The 20,034-nt window shown below is 48.4% G+C and overlaps 1 protein-coding gene across 4 annotated transcripts in view; it reads left to right on the top strand.

Moving 5' to 3' along the window:
- LOC135054887 (zinc finger protein 12-like) overlaps positions 1-19,346 on the top strand; it is a 108,453-nt gene extending 89,107 nt beyond the window's left edge. For all 4 annotated transcript variants that reach the window (XM_063958339.1, XM_063958336.1, XM_063958338.1 and 1 more), the window contains one exon: positions 18,207-19,346. In XM_063958339.1, coding sequence (XP_063814409.1) covers positions 18,207-18,802 — 596 coding nt within the window. In that variant the 3' untranslated portion in view covers positions 18,803-19,346. The remainder of the gene's footprint in view (positions 1-18,206) is intronic.
- Positions 19,347-20,034: the final 688 nt, after the last annotated feature.

The raw sequence follows: 20,034 nt of genomic DNA, 5'->3' as shown, positions 1-20,034 counted from the left end.
AAAATGAAAGAAAAAAGAGGTGCAAGATGGAATTGTCATTGGGCCCTCCCACCCACCCTTATGTTGTATAAACAGTACATGCACACTTTAACAAACCCATCATTTCAGCGACAGGGTCTGCCACACGACTGTGACTGTAATGACTGGTTGGTTTGGACCCCCACCAAAAAAGAAGCAATCAATCTCTCCTTGCACAAACTGGCTCTACAGAGGCAAGATGTCTACCTCCTCCTCATCGTCCGATTCCTCACCCCTTTCACTGTGTACATCCCCCTCCTCACAGATTATTAATTCTTCCCCACTAGAATCCACCATCTCAGGTACCTGTGTACTTTCTGGAGGCAATTGCTGGTGAATGTCTCCACGGAGGAATTGATTATAATTCATTTTGATGAACATCATCTTCTCCACATTTTCTGGAAGTAACCTCGTACGCCGATTGCTGACAAGGTGAGCGGCTGCACTAAACACTCTTTCGGAGTACACACTGGAGGGGGGGGGGGCAACTTAGGTAAAATAAAGCCAGTTTCTGCAAGGGCTTCCAAATTGCCTCTTTTTCCTGCCAGTATACGTACGGACTGTCTGACGTGCCTACTTGGATGCGGTCACTCATATAATCCTCCACCATTCTTTCACTGGTGACAGAATCATATGCAGTGACAGTAGACGACATGTCAGTAATCGTTGGCATGTCCTTCAGTCCGGACCAGATGTCAGCACTCGCTCCAGACTGCCCTGCATCACCGCCAGCGGGTGGGCTCGGAATTCTTAGCCTTTTCCTCGCAGCCCCAGTTGCGGGAGAATGTGAAGGAGGAGCTATTGACGGGTCACGTTCCGCTTGACTTGACAATTTTCTCACCAGCAGGTCTTTGAACCTCTGCAGACTTGTGTCTGCCGGAAAGAGAGATACAACGTAGGTTTTAAATCTAGGATCGAGCACGGTGGCCAAAATTTAGTGCTCTGATTTCAACAGATTGACCACCCGTGAATCCTGGTTAAGCGAATTAAGGGCTCCATCCACAAGTCCCACATGCCTAGCGGAATCGCTCTGTTTTAGCTCCTCCTTCAATCTCTCCAGCTTCTTCTGCAAAAGCCTGATGAGGGGAATGACCTGACTCAGGCTGGCAGTGTCTGAACTGACTTCACGTGTGGCAAGTTCAAAGGGTTGCAGAACCTTGCACAACGTTGAAATCATTCTCCACTGCGCTTGAGTCAGGTGCATTCCCCCTCCTTTGCCTATATCGTAGGTAGCTGTATAGGCTTGAATGGCCTTTTGCTGCTCCTCCATCCTCTGAAGCATATAGAGGGTTGAATTCCACCTCGTTACCACCTCTTGCTTCAGATGATGGCGGGGCAGGTTCAGGAGTGTTTGCTGGTGCTCCAGTCTTCGGCACGCGGTGGCTGAATGCCGAAAGTGGCCCGCAATTCTTCGGGCCACCAACAGCATCTCTTGCACGCCCCTGTCGTTTTTTAAATAATTCTGCACCACCAAATTCAATGTATGTGCAAAACATGGGACGTGTTGGAATTTGCCCACATGTAATGCACGCACAATATTGGTGGGGTTTTCTGATGTCACAAATCCCCAGGAGAGTCCAATTGGGGTAAGCCATTCTGCGATGATGTTCCTCAGTTTCCGTAAGAGGTTGTCAGCTGTGTGCCTCTTCTGGAAAGCGGTGATACAAAGCGTAGCCTGCCTAGGAACGAGTTGGCGTTTGCGAGATGCTGCTACTGGTGCTGCTGCTGCTGTTCTTGCTGCGGGAGGCAATACATCTACCCAGTGGGCTGTCACAGTCATATAGTCCTTAGTCTGCCCTGCTCCACTTGTCCACATGTCCGTGGTTAAGTGGACATTGGGTACAACTGTATTTTTTAGGACACTGGTGACTCTTTTTCTGACGTCTGTGTACATTCTCGGTATCGCCTGCCTAGAGAAATGGAACCTAGATGGTATTTGGTACCGGGGACACAGTACCTCAAGCAATTCTCTAGTTTCGTGTGAATTAACGGTGGATACCGGAAACACGTTTGACACCACCCAGGCTGCCAAGGCCTGAGTTATCCGCTTTGCAGCAGGATGACTGCTGTGATATTTCATCTTCCTCGCAAAGGACTGTTGGACAGTCAATTGCTTACTGGAAGTAGTACAAGTGGTCTTCCGACTTCCCCTCTGGGATGACGATCGACTTCCAGCAGCAACAACAGCAGCGCCAGCAGCAGTAGGCGTTACACTCAAGGATGCATCGGAGGAATCCCAGGCAGGAGAGGACTCGTCAGACTTGACAGTGACATGGCCTGCAGGACTATTGGCTTTCCTGTCTAAGGAGGAAATTGACACTGAGGGAGTTGGTGGTGTGGTTTGCAGGAGCTTGGTTACAAGAGGAAGGGATTTAGTTGTCAGTGGACTGCTTCCACTGTCACCCAAAGTTTTTGAACTTGTCAATGACTTCTGATGAATACGCTCCAGGTAACGTATAAGGGAGGATGTTCCTAGGTGGTTAACGTCCTTACCCCTACTAATTACAGCTTGACAAAGGCAACACACGGCTTGACAAATGTTGTCCGCATTGCTGTTAAAATAATTCTACACCGACGAGGTGATTTTTTTTGTAATTTGACCAGGCATGTCAATAGCCATAGGCGTCCCACGGACAACAGGTGTCTCCCCGGGTGCCTGACTTAAACAAACCACCTCACCATCAGAATCCTCCTTGTCAATTTCCTCCTCAGCGCTAGCAACACCCATATCCTCATCCTGGTGTACTTCAACAGTGACATCTTCAATTTGACTATCAGGAACTGTACTGTGGGTGCTCCTTCCAGCACTTGCAGGGGGCGTGCAAATGGTGGAAGGCGTCACCTCTTCCCGTCCAGTGTTGGGAAGGTCAGGCATCGCAACCAACACAATTGGACTCTCCTTGGGGATTTGTGATTTAGAAGAACGCACAGTTCTTTGCTGTGCTTTTGCCAGCTTAAGTCTTTTCATTTTTCTAGCGGGAGGATGAGTGCTTCCATCCTCATGTGAAGCTGAACCACTAGCCATGAACATAGGCCAGGGCCTCAGCCGTTCCTTGCCACTCCGTGTCGTAAATGGCATATTGGCAAGTTTACGCTTCTCCTCAGATGCTTTTAATTTAGATTTTTGGGTCATTTTACTGAACTTTAGTTTTTTTGATTTTACATGCTCTCTACTATGACATTGGGCATCGGCCTTGGCAGACGACGTTGATGGCATTTCATCGTCTCGGCCATGACTAGTGGCAGCAGCTTCAGCACGGGGTGGAAGTGGATCTTGATCTTTCCCTATTTTACCCTCCACATTTTTGTTCTCCATTTTTTAATGTGTGGAATTATATGCCAGTAATATATCAATAGCAATGGCCTACTACTATATATACTGCGCACAACTTAAATGCACCACAGGTATGGATGGCAAGTATACTTGACGACACAGAGGTAGGTAGAGCAGTGGCCTACTGTACCGTACTGCTATATATTATATACTGGTGGTCAGCAAAATTATGCACTGTCCTACTACTATATATATACTGCGCACAACTTAAATGCACCACAGGTATGGATGGATAGTATACTTGACGACACAGAGGTAGGTAGAGCAGTGGCCTACTGTACCGTACTGCTATATATTATATACTGGTGGGCAGCAAAATTATGCACTGTCCTACTACTATATATACTGTGCACAACTTAAATGTACCACAGGTATGGATGGATAGTATACTTGACGACACAGAGGTAGGTAGAGAAGTGGCCTACTGTACCGTACTGCTATATATTATATACTGGTGGTCAGCAAAATTATGCACTGTCCTACTACTATATATATACTGTGCACAACTTAAATGTACCACAGGTATGGATGGATAGTATACTTGACGACACAGAGGTAGGTAGAGCAGGGGCCTACTGTACCGTACTGCTATATATTATATACTGGTGGTCAGCAAAATTATGCACTGTCCTACTACTATATATATACTGCGCACAACTTAAATGCACCACAGGTATGGATGGATAGTATACTTGACGACACAGAGGTAGGTAGAGCAGAGACCTACTGTACCGTACTGCTATATATTATATACTGGTGGTCAGCAAAATTATGCACTGTCCTACTACTATATACTACAATGCAGCACAGATATGGAGCATTTTTCAGGCAGAGAACGTATAATACTGGTGGTCACTGGTCAGCAAAACTCTGCACTGTCCTCCTACTATATAATACTGGTGGTCCCCAGTCCCCACAATAAAGCACACTGAGCACAGATATTTGCAGCACACTGAGCACAGATATGGAGCGTTTTTCAGGCAGAAAACGTAGATATTTGCAGCACACTGAGCACAGATATTTGCAGCACACTGAACACAGAAACTGAGAGAACGCCAGCCACGTCCTCTCACTATCATCTCCAATGCATGAGTGAAAATGGCGGCGACGCGCGGCTCCTTATATAGAATACGAATCTCGCGAGAATCCGACAGCGGGATGATGACGTTCGGGCGCGCTTGGGTTAACCGAGCAAGGCGGGAGGATCCGAGTCTGCTCTGAACCGTGAAAAATGGGTGAAGTTCGGGGGGGTTCGGATTCCGAGGAACCGAACCCGCTCATCTCTAATATATATATATATATATATATATATATAATACAGCGCAGTGATCATATATTATTTTTTTAGTAGTATATGGGCGCTGGGGTGTGAGCTGGTATACTCCCTCTGTGTTCTCTCTAACAGGCTTCCCTGTGGGTCTGTCTCCTATTGCCAGTGTGAGTGTGTGTCGGTACAGTGTGTCGACATGTCTGAGGCTGAGTGCTCCTCCCCGGAGGAAGTTACTGGCGGCGCAGAGAAGGATTTGGGAGTGACTCTGTCGGCACCGCCGACTGCTGATTGGGTGAATATGTGGAGTACATTGAATGCAAATGTGGCGTTATTGTATAAAAGGCTGGATAAATCTGATTCTCAGACACAAACTTGGAGAAAATCCATGGAGGACGCCAGGTGCAGGCCACCTCAGGGTCACAAAAGCGTTCATTTACCCAAATAGCTGATACGGATACCGACACAGACTCTGACTCCAGTGTCGACTATAGTGAGGCCAGTTTACATCCAAAATTGGTTAAGAGTATTCAGTACATGATTGTGGCAATTAAAGATACATATTTCTGAAGTGCCTGCTGTTCCAGATACGAGGGTTTGTTTGTATAAGGGAAAAAAGCCTGAGGTGACGTTTCCCCCCTCTCATGAACTGAACGCTATTTGTGAAAAAGCTTGGGAATCGCCTGATAAAAGATGGCAGATTCCCAAGAGGATTTTTATGGCATATCCTTTCCCCTCTGACGACAGGGAAAAGTGGGAGTCATCTCCCAATGTGGACAAGGCTCTGTCCCGGCTGTCCAAGAAAGTGGCGCTTCCGTCTCCTGATACGGCTGCCCTCAAGGATCCTGCCGATCGTAAGCAGGAAACGACATTAAAGGCCATTTATGTCACTACCGGTGCACTCCTCAGACCTGCCGTGGCGTCGGCATGGGTGAGTAGTGCTATTGCTAAGTGGGCTGATAATTTGGCATCTGACATGGATACCCTAGATAAGGATAACATTCTTTTGACTCTCGGTTATATCGGGGACGCTGCAGCTTACCTAAAGGATGCGGCGAGGGATATTGGCCTCTTGGGATCAAGGGCCAATGCCATGGCAGTCTCGGCCAAGAGAGCGCTGTGGATTCATCAATGGAATGCTGATGCCGACTCCAAGAAAGCTATGGAAGCTCTCCCTTATAAAGGTAGTGTCTTATTTGGTGATGGCCTCGCTGATCTGGTGTCTACCGCTACAGCGGGTAAGTCATCTTTTCTTCCTTATGTTCCCGCACAACAGAAAAAGGCACCCCATTATCAGATGCAGTCCTTTCGGCCTAATAAATACAAAAAGGGAAGGGGCTCGTCCTTCCTTGCTTCAAAAGGTAGAGGAAGGGGACAAAGGTCGCCTGCTGTGTCTGGCGCCCAGGACCAAAAGTCCTCCCCGGCCTCTGCCAAGTCCACCGCATGACGCTGGGGCTCCCCTACGGGAGTCCGTGCCGGTGGCGGCCCGTCTCCAACTCTTCAGTCAGGTCTGGTTTCAATCGGGCCTAGATCCTTGGGTCTTAGACATAGTGTCCCAAGGGTACAAACTGGAGTTTCAGGAGATGCCTCCCCCCCCCCCCCCCCCCCCCCACCACCACCACCGATTTTTCAAATCAGCCTTGCCAGTTTCTATCCCAGAAAGGGAAGTAGTGAATGCTGCGATGCAAAAGCTGTGTCAACAGAGTGTCATTGTCCCGGTTCCCCCGTCGCAACGGGGAGAAGGGTTCTATTCGAGCCTCTTTGTCGTGCCAAAGCCGGACGGCTCGGTCAGACCGATCTTGAACCTAAAATCCCTCAGTCTGTATTTGAAAACTTTCAAGTTCAAGATGGAATCTCTTCGAGCAGTGATTTCCAGTCTAGAAGGGGGGGATTTTATGGCATCATTCGACATAAAAGATGCCTACTTACACGTCCCGATATATCCTCCACATCAAGCTTTCATGAGATTTGGGGTGCAGGATTCTCATTACCAATTTCAGACGTTGCCGTTTGGGCTTTCCACGGCCCCGAGGGTCTTCACCAAAGTCATGGCGGAAATGATGGTACTCCTACGCAAGCAGGGTGTCACAATTATCCCGTACTTGGACGATCTCCTGATAAAGGCGAGATCGAAGGAGCAGTTGCTAAGAAATGTGGAGCTCTCCCTGACGGTTCTGCAACATCATGGTTGGATTCTAAATTTGCCAAAGTCTCAGTTGATTCCAACAACTCGGCTGCCTTTCTTGGGCATGATCCTGGACACGGATCTGCAGAGAGTGTTCCTTCCGGCGGAAAAAGCTCTGGAAATCCAACGCATGGTCAAAAAGATTCTGAAACTGGCAAGAGTGTCGATTCATCAATGCACTCGAGTGCTAGGGAAGATGGTTGCGGCTTACGAAGCCATTCCCTTTGGCAGGTTTCATGCCCGGGTGTTTCAGTGGGACCTGCTGGACAAATGTTCCGGGTCTCACCTACACATGCACCGGAAAATAAGTCTATCTTCCAGGTCCAGAATTTCTCTCCTGTGGGGGCTGCAGAGTTCTCACCTTCTAGAGGGCCGCAGGTTCGGGATCCAGGATTGGGTCATGATGACCACGGATGCGAGTCTCCGATGCTGGGGAGCAGTCACACAAGGAAGAAGTTTCCAGGGAAAATGGTCAAGCCAGGAATCTTGTCTCCACATAAATGTTCTGGAGTTAAGAGCCATTTACAATGGCCTTCTGCAAGCGGCAAACCTTCTTCGAGGTCTACCTGTCCTGATTCAGTCAGGCAACGTAACAGTGGTGGCGTACGTAAACCGCCAGGGCGGAACAAAGAGCAGAGCGGCGATGGCGGAGGCCACAAGAGTTCTTCGCTGGGCAGAAAAGCACGTGAGCGCTCTGGCAGCAGTCTTCCTTCCGGGCGTGGACAACTGGGAAGCAGACTTCCTCAGCAGACACGGGCCAGTATTTACTAAGAATTCGAGTTTGTCCGTTTTGTGTTTTTTTTTTTCTAAATCCTAATCCGGGAATTCACTAAGCACCAATCTCGGCAGTGTTTGGACTATTCGTAATGGTTTGATTTGCAAAGTACCGAAATACGAATGAATAGACCATCGGTCAAACGCGGCTGATATTTCATACAATACGGGCATTCACTATTCATTCGTATTTGGGTGTTAGTTTCTGAGTGCTCAAGTGCGGGTCTGTTTTTTTTCGAATCGTTAAAAAAAACAGCAAAAAAATAGACCTGCTTTTTCCAGTCGAGTTTGGATAACCATGCTCGGATCAGTGAGATCTGTGCATGGTTATCTATGGGAAAGGGTCTGTTTAGTGTAAAAACCGAGAAAAAAATTGCGTGGGGTCCCCCCTCCTAAGCATAACCAGCCTCGGGCTCTTTGAGCCGGTCCTGGTTGAAAAAATATGGGGGAAAAATGACAGGGGTTCCCCCATATTTAATCAACCAGCACCGGGCTCTGCGCCTGGTCCTGGTTCTAAAAATACCGGGGACAAAAAGCGTAGGGGTCCCCCGTATTTTTGAAACCAGCACCGGGCTCCACTAGCCAGGTACATAATGCCACAGCCGGGGGACACTTTTATATCGGTCCCTGCGGCCCTGGCATTACATACCCAACTAGTCACCCCTGGCCGGGGTACCCTGGAGGAGTGGGAACCCCTTAAATCAAGGGGTCCCCCCCTCCAGCCACCCAAGGGCCAGGGGTGAAGCCCGAGGCTGTCCCCCCCATGCAAGGGCGGCGGATGGTGGGCTGATAGCCTTGTGAAAAAATGTGAATATTGTTTTTAGTAGCAGTACTACAAGTCCCTGCAAGCCTCCCCCGCAAGCTGGTACTTGGAGAACCACAAGTACCAGCATGCGGTGGAAAACCAGGCCCGCTGGTACCTGTAGTACTACTACTAAAAAAATACCCCCAAAAAAACAGGACACACACACCGTGAAAGTATAAGTTTATTACATACATGCACACCTATGCATACATACATACATACATACATACATACATACATACATACTTACCTATGTTCACACGAGGCTCGGTCCTCTTCTCCATGTAGAATCCTTGGGGTACCTGTGTTAAAAAATTATACTCACATAATCCAGGGTAGAATCCGACCTTTGAATAATCCACGTACTTGGCAAAAAAAAAAAACGGTAACCCGACCACGCACTGAAAGGGGTCCCATGTTTACACATGGGACCCCTTTCCCCGACTGCCAGGACCCCCCTGACTCCTGTCAAAGAGGGTCCCTTCAGCCAATCAGGGAGCGCCACGTCGTGGCACTCTCCTGATTGGCTGTGTGCTCCTGTAGTGTCTGTCAGGCAGCACATGGCACAGATACAATGTAGCGCCTATGCGCTCCATTGTAGCCAATGGTGGGAACTTTGCGGTCAGAGGTTGACCGAAAGTAACCTCACCGCTGACCGCAAAGTTCCCACCATTGGCTACAATGGAGCGCATAGGCACTACATTGTATCTGTTCCGTGTGCTGCCTGACAGACACTACAGGAGCACACAGCCAATCAGGAGAGTGCCACGACGTGGCGCTCCCTGATTGGCTGAAGGGACCCTCTTTGACAGGAGTCCGGGGGGGTCCTGGCATTCGGGGAAAGGGGTCCCATGTGTAAACATGGGACCCCTTTCAGTGCGTGGTCGGGTTTCCGTTTTGTTTTTTTTGCCAAGTACGTGGATTATTCAAAGGTCGGATTCTACCCTGGATTATGTGAGTATAATTTTTAACACAGGTACCCCAAGGATTCTACATGGAGAAGAGGACCGAGCCTCATGTGAACATAGGTAAGTTTGTATGTATGGAGGTGTGCATGTATGTAATAAACTTATACTTTCACGGTGTGTGTGTCCTGTTTTTTGGGGGGTATTTTTTTAGTAGTAGTACTACAGGTACCAGCGGGCCTGGTTTTCCACTGCATGCTTGTACTTGTGGTTCTCCAAGTACCATCTTGCGGGGGAGGCTTGCTGGGACTTGTAGTACTGCTACTAAAAACAATATTCACATTTTTTCACAAGGCTATCAGCCCCCCATCCGCCGCCCTTGGATGGGGGGGACAGCCTCTGGCTTCAGCCCTGGCCCTGTGGTGGCTGGAGGGGGGGGACCCCTTGATTTAAGGGTTTCCCACTCCTCCAGGGTACCCCGGCCAGGGGTGACTAGTTGGGTATGTAATGCCAGGGCCGCAGGGACCAGTATAAAAGTGTCCCCCGGCTGTGGCATTATGTACCTGGCTAGTGGAGCCCGATGCTGGTTTCAAAAGTACGGGGGACCCCTACGCTTTTTGTCCCCCGTATTTTTGGAACCAGGACCAGGCGCAGAGCCCGGTGCTGGTTGAAGAAATATGGGGGAACCCCTGTCATTTTTCCCCCCATATTTTTTCTACCAGGACCGGCTCAAAGAGCCCGAGGCTGGTTGTGCTTAGGAGGGGGGACCCCACGCAATTTTTTTCAGATTTTTTAAGACTTTAAACAACTTTTTAAGGTACACAATGAAGCCCTGCATGGATCTCACAGATCCGGCCGGGATTCCTTGTGTTTTGTCAGGCAGTGTTTTACTCATCACTCCCATAAAACACTGCCTGATATTACAAATCACATCGACATCGCAAAAAACGATTGTGCAAAACTCGGCAGCTTAGTGAATAACCATATCAGGATTCAAAAAGTTGCAGTAAAATGCACCCGATACCAATTGAGTTCAAACACCCTTAAAAACGGCAAAAACACGAATATTAGTAAATAAACCCCACGATCTCCATCCAGGAGAGTGGGCTCTTCATCCAGAGGTAATTGCAGAAGTGACAAGGTGTTGGGGAATTCCTCAAATAGACATGATGGCGTCTCACCTCAACAAGAAACTTCAGAGGTATTGTTCCCGGTCAAGGGACCCCCAAGCCAGTGCAGTGGACGCCCTGGTAACTCCGTGGGTGTTTCAGTCGGTGTATGTGTTCCCTCCACTTCCTCTCATTCCAAAAGTGTTGAGGATCATTAGAAGAACAAGGATTCCGGCAGTACTCGTCGTTCCAGATTGGCCACGGAGAGCCTGGTATCCGGATCTTCAGGAATTGCTCGTAGAAGATCCTTGGCCGCTTCCTCTCAGGAAGGACCTGTTACTGCAGGGGCCGTGTGTATTTCAAGACTTACCGCGGCTGCGTTTGACGGCGTGGAGGTTGAACGCCAAATCCTAGCTCAAAAGGGTATTCCCGGGGAAGTCATCCCTACTCTCCTTAAGGCTAGGAAGGAGGTCACGGCGAAGCATTATCACCGTATTTGGAGAAAATATGTGTTGTGGTGTGAAGCCAAGAAAGTTCCAAGAAAGAAAGTTTCACCTGGGTCGTTTCCTCCATTTTTTACAGGCAGGGCTGAAATTGGGTTCCATCAAAGTGCAGATTTCGGCTTTATCTATTTTCTTTCAGAAAGAATTGGCCGCCCTTCCTGAAGTTCAGACTTTTCTGAAGGGAGTGCTGCATATCTATCCTCCGTTTGTGCCACCCGTGGCACCGTGGGATCTCGACATGGTCTTACAATTTCTTAATTCTCACTGGTTTGAACCTTTGCGGAAGGTTGAGTTGAAATTTCTCACTTGGAACGTGGTCATGCTTTTGGCCTTGGCGTCCGCTAGACGGGTGTCGGAATTGGCGGCTCTGTCTCACAAGAGCCCATATTTGATTTTCCATGTGGATAAAGCGGAATTGCGGACTCGTCAACAATTTCTGCCGAAGGTGGTGTCTTCGTTTCACATAAATCAACCTATTCTGGTGCCTGTGGCTACGGATGCCCTGACGGTGCCAAAATCTCTCGATGTCGTGAGAGCTTTGAAAATTTATGTCGCCAGAACGGCTCTTGTTAGAAAACGGAGGCTCTGTTTGTCCTGTACGCTTCCAACAAGATTGGAAACCCTGCTTCCAAGCAGACTATTGCACACTGGATTTGTAATACGATTCAGCATGCTCATTCTACGACCGGATTGCCGTTGCCGAAGTCAGTGAAGGCCCATTCTGCCAGGAAGGTGGGCTCATCTTGGGCGGCTGCCCGAGGGGTCTCGGCACTTCAGCTTTGCCGAGCAGCTACGTGGTCGGGTTCAAACACTTTTGCTAAGTTCTACAAGTTTGATACCCTGGCTGAGGAGGACCTTATGTTTGCTCAATCGGTGCTGCAGAGTCGTCCGCACTCTCCCGCCCGGTCTGGAGCTTTGGTATAGACCCCATGGTCCTTTTGGAGTCCCCAGCATCCTCTAGGACGTAAGAGAAAATAGGATTTTAATACCTACCGGTAAATCCTTTTCTCCTAGTCTGTAGAGGATGCTGGGCGCCCATCCCAGTGCGGACTGTTACTTGCAGTTGTATTGTTAGTTGTTGGGTTCGGTTACACGAAGGTTGTATTGTTCAGCTTGTTGCTGTGTTTCGTTCATACTGTATCTGGTATTCCTGATATTCCAGTTGTACGGTGTGTTTTGTGGTGTGAGCTGGTATGTATCTCACCCTTAGTGTAACAAAAATCCTTTTCTCTGTCCTCCATCTGGGGGACGCTGCGCCGTTACTTGTGGGTTAGAGGTGTGTGGTAGTGGAGATTGGCACAGAACTATCAAAAGCTGACTCCTCCCCCCTCTAACCCCTCCCATCTCCTTCCTGCTCAGCCCTGATCAGTTTTAGTTTTGTGCCTGTGGAGTACAGACACAGTTTTGATTTCTCTTTAGGAATTTTTTTTTTTTTTTTTTTTATTATTTCTTCTTTCACAAATACCTAGTCCCTGTTTACAGGTGACAGGTATAACAGTGGAAGGGGTTAGTATCCCATTCCAGACTGCTGCAGGGAGGCCACTATACCTTCGGTCACTGGGGCCTTCAGAGAGAGAAAGAGAGAAGACAGCAGCATCAGGTACTGGACAGCCACAATCTGTCATTGACAGTATTGGGCTGTCCCTATTTCCTATTATTAATGTCCCTATTTCCTATTATTAATGGTGAATTTATTGGGACTACCAAACTCCTCCTCCCCTCCCTCCCCCCCCCCCCCCCCCCCGAGCGCGCGATCACCCACAGACAGCACGGAGGCTGATCTGGGGTGAAATGTGAGGTGGAGGACTGTGTTAGGTCCGGGAGGGTGTTATTCACTCCCTGGACCGTTACTTGGCTGCCGTGACAACCGCTCTGTGTAGCGGCGCACGGGAGCCGAACTTCCGGTTTTTGACGAGATGAGAATGACGTCAGGCGGGCAGAGCCGTCTTCCCGCTCAGCTCTGCCCGCGCGCGCGCACGGCTGGTCACGGCGCCATCTTCTCTGCCTGCACACAGGGGACGCTGTGCTACGGAGGAGGATTACATACACAGGGGGATAAAAACCGCAAGTATAAAAGGGGGGGAGGGGGATCACAGTGTCTCCTCTAGTCTGGTGGCTAGAGCAGCATATTAACAAAGAGCAAGTCTAGTGGGTTGAATCTCAGATATTTTTTAACACAACTTGGGGGACATAGTTCACCAGAGTAAAGATGACCAGCAAGCCAGAGAAACCTACTAAGGGAAAAACAACCTCAGTGGTTTATTTCTCATGTTCACAATGTGGCACAAAGCTGGCTAAGGGGAGTGCTGACGCAGGGACCCTCTGTACATCATGCTCTGGTGCACCAGCGGCAGATCAGCAGGGCAGATCCACAGATCAGTCAATGCCCCCTTGGGTCAAGGCCATGGTGGACGCAATTTCAGATTTGCGTCAGTCAAGGTCGGAAGCAGCTTTGGCCCAGACTCAGGTGGAACCGCTGTGGGCCCAGAATATGGGAAAATGTCTCACTGATTTGACTCAGTCTGTAAATAAATTTGTAAGTTCGGCCAGTAGTTCGGCGGCTTCTAAGCGAACGCAGCCGTTACCCGCTATTGCATTTCCAGGAGAGGAGTTGGATACTCTGACATCTCCATTGGAAGAAGGGGAGGTAGATCCTGAAGGGGACGAAAATTCGGCTTGGGAAGATGAGGATTTATCTACTAATTCAGGTGTTAGGCTACTAATAGAAGCCATTCGTCAGACCCTTAATATTCAGGATGAGGCAGTAGCCGAGACTTCTTCCTCTTTCTTTAAACGACAGAAGAGACAGGTTACTGCGTTCCCTTCTTACTCGCACTTTGCGGATATTTTAAAAGAACCCTGGCTAAAACCGGATTCCCGTTTCCAGGCGCCTAAAAAGTTAAAGTTTCTATATCCTTTTACAGAAGAGGATACAACAATTTGGGAAACCGCCCCAAAGGTAGACGCCCCTATTTCGCATTTAGCAAAAGCTACGGTTATTCCGTCAGTACAGTCTGCGACTTTAAAAGACTCTACCGATAGGAAGATAGAAGCATTACTAAAATCTATGTTTTCCTTATCAGGTGTTTCTCTCCGTCCAGTTCTGGCGAGTGCCTGGGTGCTTAAAGCCGTTGATGAGTGGCTTGCACAGGTTGTATCTGGGATGCAGTCAGACGATCCGTCGGAGGCCATTCAATTAGCAGAACAGATTTCTGAGGCCCTTACTTACGTGGGTGAAGCATTATTGGATTCGGTGGCGCTACAGTCCCGTGTTTCTGCCTTAACAGTATCCGCAAGACGATCTCTTTGGCTTAGGGTTTGGAATGCTGATTCGGACTCAAAGCAGACCTTGACGGCAGTCCCTTTTGAAGGCGAATTTCTTTTTGGATCAGAGTTAAAGAAAATTATTTCAGATACTACGGGGGGAAAGAGCCCTTTCCTTCCGTCTGCTCCAAACAAACCAAAGCCTACAAGATTTCGGTCCTTTCGTACGCAGGGCAGAGGTAATTTCCAGTCCTTTCGACCCTTCTCCAGATTTCCACGAAGGGGATCATTCAGAGGTAGAGGAGCTCAGGCTACTCGCAGACCGTCCAGTAAGCCTGCCGACAAGCCTGAGGCATGACGCTTCGGGCCCTCTGGAGGGATCAATACAGGTTGGGGCTCGTTTACTTCACTTCAGGGAAGTGTGGCTCCTATCGAAACCGGATCGGTGGGTAATAGGGGTCATTTCCAGAGGATATATGTTGGATTTCGAAGAAGCAGTCCCAGCCCGACTAATTGTGACGCCTCTCCCAGACGACCCCTCCAGACGTCAGGCTCTCCTTCAGGCAACAGCAAAACTATTACAAAATGGAGTAATCCTTCCGGTCCCAGCTCCTCAGAGAGGTCGGGGCTTTTACTCGGGTCTTTTTCTCGTAGACAAGCCGGACGGTTCGTTTCGACCCATTCTAAATCTAAAAGCCCTCAATCCGTACCTTTCATCCCAGAAATTCAGGATGGAATCCATTCGCTCCATTATCGCAGCCATGGAGCCAGGGGAATATTTGGCTTCAATAGATATAAAGGACGCAGACCTACATGTTCCAATTTGGACAGGACATCAATCACTTCTGAGATTTGCAGTAGGTCCGTGGCATTTTCAGTTTCGGGCCCTTCCCTTTGGTCTTTCTACGGCTCCCCGGGTGTTTACGAAGGTCCTGGGTCATGTCGTCGCAGTTCTCCGTTGCAAAGGGGTCAACATCACTCCATACTTGGACGACCTGTTGATCAAGGCCCCGTCACCGGAGATTCTCACTCAGAACCTGCGTCTAACGATAGAGACTCTACAGTCTTTCGGGTGGATAATCAATTTTCCAAAGTCATCTCTACTCCCGTCACAGAAAATGGTTTTTCTGGGTCTTCTATTCGACACCAACAGCCAGAAGGTGTTTCTTCCTACAGACAAGATTCAGGACTTACAAGCCAGAATCAGAACCTTGTTAAAATTGCCGGCAGTATCAGTCCTCAGATGCATGCAGGTACTGGGCAAGATGGTAGCCTCATTCGAGGCAGTTCCATACGCCAGATTCCACGCCCGACCTCTTCAAGCTCAGATTCTCCACTGTTGGACTCGGACGGATTCGCGCCTCGAACTGCAGTTGATACGCTTGTCGATAAGAACTCGTCAGTCGCTCTACTGGTGGCTTCACAGTCACAATCTGAGGAAGGGTGCGCCGTTCACGGTCTGGTCTTGGATGATGGTAACCACGGACGCAAGCCTCAGCGGTTGGGGAGCAGTGTTCCAGACTCATCATTTACAGGGGCGCTGGAGCAATCAAGAGTCAAAACTACAAATCAACATTCTGGAATTGAGAGCGATCCGGTATGCTCTCATTCGGATTCAGACCATGGTGCAGGGCCATCCAGTTCGGGTGCAATCCGACAATGCCACGGCAGTGGCTTACATCAACAAACAGGGAGGAACTCGCAGCTGGTCCGCAATGAGAGAGGTTGCTCAGATTCTCACGTGGGCGGAGCGTTGGATTCCCGTGATTTCAGCCATTCACATTCCGGGAGTCGAAAACTGGGAAGCAGACTTTTTGAGTCGTCACACGATTCATCCGGGAGAGTGGGAACTTCACCAGGAAGTGTTTCTTTCTCTAGTGGATCGCTGGGGAGTGCCAGAATTAGACCTGATGGCGTCACGGCTCAACAAAAAACTTCCGGTTTACGGATCAAGAACTCAGGATCCTCAAGCATTTCTGATCGATGCACTAACAGCTCCGTGGCAATTTCAGCTGGGTTACGTGTTCCCACCAATTCCACTGCTCCCACGTCTACTCCAACGCATTCGGCGAGAAGGCCTTGCAATAATTCTGGTGGCTCCGGATTGGCCACGCCGACAGTGGTACACTCTTCTAAACAGCATGGTCGTCGGAGACCCCTTTCGCCTCCCTCTGCGACCAGATCTTCTGCTTCAGGGACCTTGTCGCCACCCAGATTTAAATCGGCTGGCTTTGACGGCTTGGTTCTTGAATCCAACATTCTGAAGGCAAAGGGCCTTTCTCGTGCGGTTGTTCAGACAATGATTCGGGCTAGAAAGCCGGTGACTTCTGGCATTTACCATAGAGTATGGCGTATTTACATTGCTTGGTGCGAGAAAAGGAACTTGACTCCGCATTTGTTTAGACTTCCTCGCCTGCTCTCCTTTCTCCAGGAGGGTCTTGACAAGGGTTTAAAACTTTCTTCCCTGAAGGGTCAGGTTTCGGCCTTGTCGGTCCTTTTTCAAAAGAAATTAGCAATCATTCCAGAGGTTCAAACATTCCTGCAGGGAGTACTTCGAATTCAACCACCTTTTGTTCCTCCGATTCCTCCCTGGGATTTAAACTTGGTACTTAAGGCTCTTCAAAAGTCTCCATTTGAACCTCTAGAATCTGTGGAACTACGTTATCTAACACAAAAAGTTGTTTTTCTGTTGGCAATTGCCTCAGCTAGACGAGTGTCTGAGTTGGCGGCTCTTTCTTGCAGGCCACCCTTGTTAGTGTTTCATGAAAATCGGGTGGTGCTGCGGACAAAGCCTTCATTTCTTCCAAAGGTTGTTTCAGCATTCCATTTAAATCAGGACATCGTTCTTCCAGCTTTTAATCCGTCATCTTCTCAGGGGGAGGATTCCCATTTGGCTCTCTTGGATGTTGTTCGGGCCTTACGTATTTATTTGTCTCGCACGGAGGCTTTCCGTCGTACGGATTCCTTGCTGGTATTGATTGATGCTCCCAAACGAGGTTGGCCTGCCTCTAAGAACACTGTGGCCCGTTGGATAACTTCGGCCATCAGACAGGCTTACGTGTCCTCAAGCGTTTCGGTTCCTGACTCAATTAAGGCTCATTCGACTAGAGCAGTTGGAGCGTCTTGGGCTGTTCGCGGTGGTGCATCTGTTGAGCAACTATGCAGGGCGGCGACCTGGTCGTCAGTCCATACGTTCACAAAGTTTTACCGGTTTCATACTTTTAGTTTGGAGACTGCCTCTGTTGGGCGTCGTATTTTACAGACGGCTATGCCGTCAACGTCTCCCTCCTCTCATTAGCTTGCTTTGGGAAATCCCACAAGTAACGGCGCAGCGTCCCCCAGATGGAGGACAGAGAAATGGGGATTTTTGTTTACTTACCGTAAAATCTCTTTCTCTGAGTCCATCTGGGGGACGCTGCGATCCCTCCCATAGTTTGTCTGGTTTAATTGGTTAATTTTTTATTCTGGTCTATCTCCTTTGGCTTGGCTAAACGTTAACTGATCAGGGCTGAGCAGGAAGGAGATGGGAGGGGTTAGAGGGGGGAGGAGTCAGCTTTTGATAGTTCTGTGCCAATCTCCACTACCACACACCTCTAACCCACAAGTAACGGCGCAGCGTCCCCCAGATGGACTCAGAGAAAGAGATTTTACGGTAAGTAAACAAAAATCCCCATTTCCGCGAAATGTCCGTCTCCATGGGCACAGTTCCTATAACTGAGGTCTGGAGGAGGGGCCAGTTCACACCCATTCAAAGTCTTATAGTGTGCCCATGTCTCCTGCGGATCCCGTCTATACCCCATGGTCCTTTTGGAGTACCCAGCATCCTTTACGGACTAGGAGAAAAGGATTTACCGGTAGGTATTAAAATCCTATTATTCTTTGCGTATGAAAATGTCAGATTTCTGGAATTTAGTTGTCTTTTTAAACATGTATTTTATTTTTTCTATGATAGCACTAGCAGTAATAACTACTAACAAAGAGCCATTATCTGAACATATATGTAAGTTTTATCTATTATAGTGCAGACCTTTCTGTTTTACAGATGACCTTTATAGGAAAGTCTGCCCTGATCGTGGGACAACTATAGACTATCAGCAAAAGCAAACTCCACCACTTCAGAAAGCTAATAAAGCTTCAGACTGTGCCACTAAGTCTACAGTTGGTCAGAAGTTCCCGACCATTAGTAGTAGAAAGTTGGGAGAGGCATATTCCTGTCCTGACTGTGGAGATTTCTTCATACATAAGTCCAGTCTCGTCCTGCACCGGCAAATTCATTTCAGAGAAAAGTCATATTCTTGTTCTGAATGTGGGAAGCAGTTTATACAGAAGGTATATAACATTCGCTACCAGAGACGTCACACAGACAAAAAGACGTATATATGTTCTGAATGCGGAAAGCTTTATGCGCAGAAGCAACGTCTGGTCATCCATCAGAAGTTTCACGACGAAAAAGAACTATTCTCCTGTCCCGATTGCGGAGAGAACTTTATCCGTCAGTCGCATCTGGTCACCCACAAGAAAACTCACAAGGGTCTAAGGCGGTATACCTGTCCTGATTGTGGAGATGTTTTTACGCTAAGGTCAAGTCTGGTCATACATCAGAAGGTTCACAGCGCCGAGAGGCCATTGTCTAGCTGAGGAACACAACCGCGAAACCTGGGCATACTGAAATCTCATTACTGAGAACATTTAAAGATATGGACGCAAATATGATATAGAAACCTCTACCAATCCTTAACATTATTCACATTTTATTCTTCTAAGTCAGAGGTTCTCAAACACGGTCCTCAAGGCACTCCAACGGTCCAGGTTTTAAGTATATCCATGCTTGGCCACAGGTGACTTAATTAGCACCTCAGTCAGTTTGATTTAACCACTTGTGCTGAGCCATGGATATACCTAAAACCTGGACTTTTGAGGTGCCTTGAGGACCGCGTTTGAGAACCTCTAGTCTAAATAGATGGGATTTAGTATTTTTAGAACCACTCTAGCTAAAACACTGACGGTCAGGTTTCCATGTCGGGGCGACACCAGGACTGGATGCGGCCTTATCAGTTGCCTTGGCCTAATGTACAGTTCTATTTGGTAAAGGTGGAGAGAGTATCTGTTATGGAAATCTGTTCTCAGATGCCTAGTCATGTAAATTTTTATAATGTTTAAATTAAAATGGCTGCCTTTGTTATGTTTTCTGTCTGGAGAGAGGCTACATGTGTGTAGGCATTAGGCTTTCAGGGTATGTCGCCCTCTGTCAGGGAGCTCAGAAACTCATACTCTACATTTCCATAATCAAGTTCTGACTAATAGAAAACACTGTTCAGAGTAAATACAGTAAGTGCATAAAGGATCTGTAGAATTAAAAATTATAGGCAGCGGGGGCATATTAATAGTTCACATGGCTGTCTGCGTGCCCCATACTTATTTGGTAAACACTGTCCTAATTCAACACCTTAAGGTGGGTACACTCTGATAGATATATCTGCCGATCAATTGATCGGCAGATATATCTATGGACGGATTGGGCAGTGTATTGAGCATACACACTGTCCGATCCGTCGGGAACTGACGTCATGAACTGGGCAGGCGTGTACACACGCCCGCCCAGTTCAGCTTAATCACCACCAGCTGCCGCACCATGTGTGTGGGCGGCCAGCCGACCGCCCATACACACACAGCGACGCGCCAATATATCGGTAGATATATTGGCCGTCGGCTGTTCTGCGGGGCCAACGCGATATGTCTGTGAACGACGGAGTTCACAGACATATCGCCCGTACACACTGGTCGACGGACCCGCGATATATCGGCCGTTCAAGAAAACGGCCAATATATAGGCCAGTGTGTACCCACCTTTAGAAATATAGCGCCATATT

The sequence above is a fragment of the Pseudophryne corroboree genome, chromosome 3 (assembly GCF_028390025.1).
Source record: "Pseudophryne corroboree isolate aPseCor3 chromosome 3, aPseCor3.hap2, whole genome shotgun sequence".
Taxonomy (NCBI): domain Eukaryota; kingdom Metazoa; phylum Chordata; class Amphibia; order Anura; family Myobatrachidae; genus Pseudophryne; species Pseudophryne corroboree.
This window is presented reverse-complemented; position numbering and strand designations above follow the sequence as displayed.